The 3602-nt window shown below is 36.9% G+C and overlaps 1 protein-coding gene and 1 non-coding gene across 2 annotated transcripts; one reads left to right on the top strand and one right to left on the bottom strand.

Moving 5' to 3' along the window:
* Positions 1–1440: 1440 nt before the first annotated feature.
* Positions 1441–2247, bottom strand: LOC133779174 (uncharacterized). Its single transcript, XM_062219165.1, has 2 exons — positions 1934–2247; positions 1441–1651 (listed from the first exon to the last, which is right to left on the bottom strand). The coding sequence occupies exons 1-2, from the start codon at positions 2245–2247 to the stop codon at positions 1441–1443; spliced, it is 525 nt and encodes a 174-aa protein (XP_062075149.1).
* LOC133781267 (small nucleolar RNA R71) lies at positions 1698–1804 on the top strand. Its single transcript, XR_009870050.1, has one exon. It is a non-coding gene; the product is annotated as a small nucleolar RNA R71 (small nucleolar RNA).
* Positions 2248–3602: the final 1355 nt, after the last annotated feature.

A 3602-nucleotide genomic window follows, 5' to 3' on the forward strand; every position in this document is an offset into this window, starting at 1 on the left:
AACTTTCCACCACTCATGAAACAATCGACCTTTCTCGCTAAAGATCCTTTTCACTTTCAGACAAACTATTCGCTTTCCACCTTCAACCATAGATTTCTTCTTAGTAACTTCAATTTTATTACACTCACTTTCAACCACATCAACTTTACAACAATTTGGAACCTCTGTTACTACAAAAACATTAAATGTCACCTCTTCTTTTGGCACTCGCAGCTTCAACTTGCCTTTTTGCACATCTATTAGGGCCCTACCAGTTGCTAAAACTGGCCTTCCAATAATAATTGGAATATTTTCATCTTCCTCCATATCCAAAACAATAAAATTTGGTGGGAAGATGAACTTATCAACCTTTACTAACACATCTTCTACGATCCCCCTCGGATGAGTCAGTGATCGATCCGCTAACTGTAATGTGACAGTAGTTGGCTTTGCCTCACCCTAACTAAGTGTTCTAAATACTGATAGAGGCATAAGATTAATGTTGGCTCCCAAATCACACAACGCGTGCTTACACTCAAAGTTACCAATTATGCAAGGGATTGTATAACTTCCAAGATCCCTCAACTTCTGTGGAAACCTCCTTTGCAGAATGGTGCTGCATTCTTCTGTCAATGCCACAGTTTCGTAGTCCACCATCTTTCTCTTCTTTGATAAAATCTCTTTCATAAACTCAACGTAACTGGGCATCAGTTCTAGCACCACTACAAATGGAATATTAATATGCAACCGCTTAAATACCTCTAAGAACTTAGTGAACTGCTTGTCAAGACTGTTCTTTTGGATTCTTTGTGGATATGGAATTTTGATGTGATGATCTATAGACACCGAAGGTACCAATTCTCTTGCTGGAAGATTCTCAATAACCTTCTCTTAACTACTCTTCTTGTCCTTAATAGTAGGTGCATGTTGATCCTGATTCTGCTCAACTTTCTTCTCCATACTCGGTCCCTCATACACTGTTCCACTCCTCAAGGTAATAGCTTGGCACTATTTATTAGGATTTCCCTTCGGATTCACTTCAGTAGTACTTGGCAAGTTCCCTTGAGCTCGGTTTTCCATTAACGCGGCCAACTGTCCAATCTGAGTTTCCAAACTACGAATTGATGACCATCTTGTTTTGCTTGCATCAGTTGTTGTGCAGGTCTTACTGGTTGTTGCTGATAAAACCGAGGAGGAGGTTATGGATACTGAGGTTGATTCTCCTAAAATTATTGTTGACTACCGTGGCCACTTGTCTAAGAAAAATTTAGGTGATTCTGCCACCCTGGATTGTTACTCATTGAATATCGGTTGTTGGAGGGCATTGGGAAGTTCCCAATTTCTTGCACTTGCTCCATAGGCATGTTGTTAAAATACCTCATCATGCATTGTTCAAATAAATGAGGTCCCCCACTCACATATGACTTGCATCTGCATAACTAGAGCTTGAAGACTGTTATGCTATAGCTGTTTGGTCAATGTTGCAACTTGAGCTGACAACATCGAGATGGCTTCCAATTCATACACTCCACCCACCTTCTTAGTGGTTTCTCTTTCTGATAGCCATTGATAGTTATTCATAGCCATTTTTTCCAACAGATCATAAGCCTCATTAGCGCTCTTACTCATAAACGCTCCTCCAGACGCTGCATCAATGATTATGCTAGTAGTACTGCACAACCCATTATAAAAAAATATGGACTAACATCCATTTCTCAATTCCATGGTGTGGACATTTTCTTAAAAACTCATTAAACCTCTCCCGTGCATCATACAACGACTCACCATCTCTTTGGTGAAAATTGTTTATTTCACCTCTATACCTTGCAGATAAAATGGTGGAAAAAATTTGGCCGATAATTTCTGAGTGAGCTCCTCCCATGTTGTAATAGAGTTGGCTTCCAAAGAAATAAGCCAACTCTTTACTTGGTCCCTTAATGAAAATGGAAAAAACCTCAACGTTACTGCATCATTTGTTACTCCGTTCATTTTAAATGTGGTGCATAACTCTAAGAAATTTGCCAAATGTAAGTTTGGACCTTCCGTTGGTAATTCCTCAAACTGAACTGATGCTTGTACCTTTTGCAGAATGACAGGCTTGATCTCAAAGTTATTGGCATCAATTGCTGGAGGTCTAATACATGATTGTGCCCCTGTGACAGTAGGTAGCACATAATCTCTCAAACTTCTTTGTGCTGGTTGCTCAACTAGTGCCTCTAGTTCCGCAACTCCTACAACACCAATATTACCAGCTTGATTCTGAGCCATTCTTTCTCACCGTTTCTATTTCTTATTTCTTCTGCAAGTTTTCTCGATTTCAGGATCAACAGGCACCCTTGATTTTGATCCCTGTCGTCGCATAAACTACTTGAACACCCAAAATCACGAATTGCGAAAAACCAGCATTAGAACGGTATAAAAGAAAAACAACAAAATTAGAAAAAGAATTAATTTCCTTGATATTAGTAAAAACAGTCCCTGACAACGACGACAAAAACTTGTTACGGATTTTCTACACGCAAGTATGCGCGTTTGTTTAACAAGTAATATAATGTAAGAAAGGTCTAACCCACAAGGATTGTTAGCAAGTACCAATCATTAAACCTAATAAATAATTTAGTTAACGATAATTTGATTATAAGAATTAAGTAAAACTATTGAAATAATAACGTAATTACAAGAATAAAGATAGCAAAAGAAATAGAATTCAATAATTAAATGAACTAGGGAAATTAACTTCATCTACCATTCACTTTATATTTCAGTAATACAAATTATACTATTCAATTCTTTCTCGTGATAGCAGGTCAACCAAAAGTAACTTATATTTGTACTAGGATATACAAGTCTCAACCTTATGTAAATTTTCTACATCTCTGTGATATATGAACATAAGACAGACATTAAGTAAGACAACCCTAAAGCTATACAGACCAAATAGATACTCTTATCCTATAATGAAATCTATGTCTATTCAATTACAGCATAATCAATTATCACTTCTCAGATTTCAAATCAAAATCATATAAATCATGTAATAGATGGGCAGTCAATCACAAGCATTAAGCATAAATTCGAATAGATCACAAGATAGAATAGAAATCATAAAACTTGCATTAATTGAAAATAAAGTTTCAGAAGAATCCATTAACACCCTAGAAAAAGAGTTTAGTTCATGATAAAATTCATAATAACCATAGAAGAATTAAAAAGCATCCAAATAATAGAAATTAAAAGTAGAAAAGAAGAAAAACTATGATAAGTTCTTCGATTCCACTTGCAATTCTCCACAATGTGCTTATCTCCGTCTCCTAGGGTTAACCAGCTTCTTAAAAATGTCATTAATAAAAGCTTTTATAGTCCTCAATTAATTATGTGTGAAAGGACAAAATTGCCCTTGAAAAATACCCTAACTTCTGCTTACATATGGACTGGCGCCGCAACTCCATCTGATAGTGCCGCTGCTCTGGGTTGCTTCGCGTTCCAGATTTCTTCACTGGAATATGTAGCGCCACAAATCTAATTCCCATTTTAATAGAGCCTTAGCTCTATCTCCCTGGTGCCTCAACACTTATTCTGGCTGATTCTTTTCCCTTCACTATAACTCTTAGAGTTGCTGCTCT

This window comes from Humulus lupulus, chromosome 5, assembly GCF_963169125.1.
Source record: "Humulus lupulus chromosome 5, drHumLupu1.1, whole genome shotgun sequence".
Classification (NCBI taxonomy): Eukaryota; Viridiplantae; Streptophyta; class Magnoliopsida; order Rosales; family Cannabaceae; genus Humulus; species Humulus lupulus.

Coding starts and splice junctions, on each gene's coding strand:
- LOC133779174 (XM_062219165.1), bottom strand. CDS start 2,247: ATGGCTCAGAATCAAGCTGGTAATATTGGTGTTGTAGGAGTTGCGGAA. Junction 1,652..1,933: donor AATGATGCAGTAACGTTGAG/GTTTTTTCCATT, acceptor TGGGTTGTGCAG/TACTACTAGCATAATCATTG.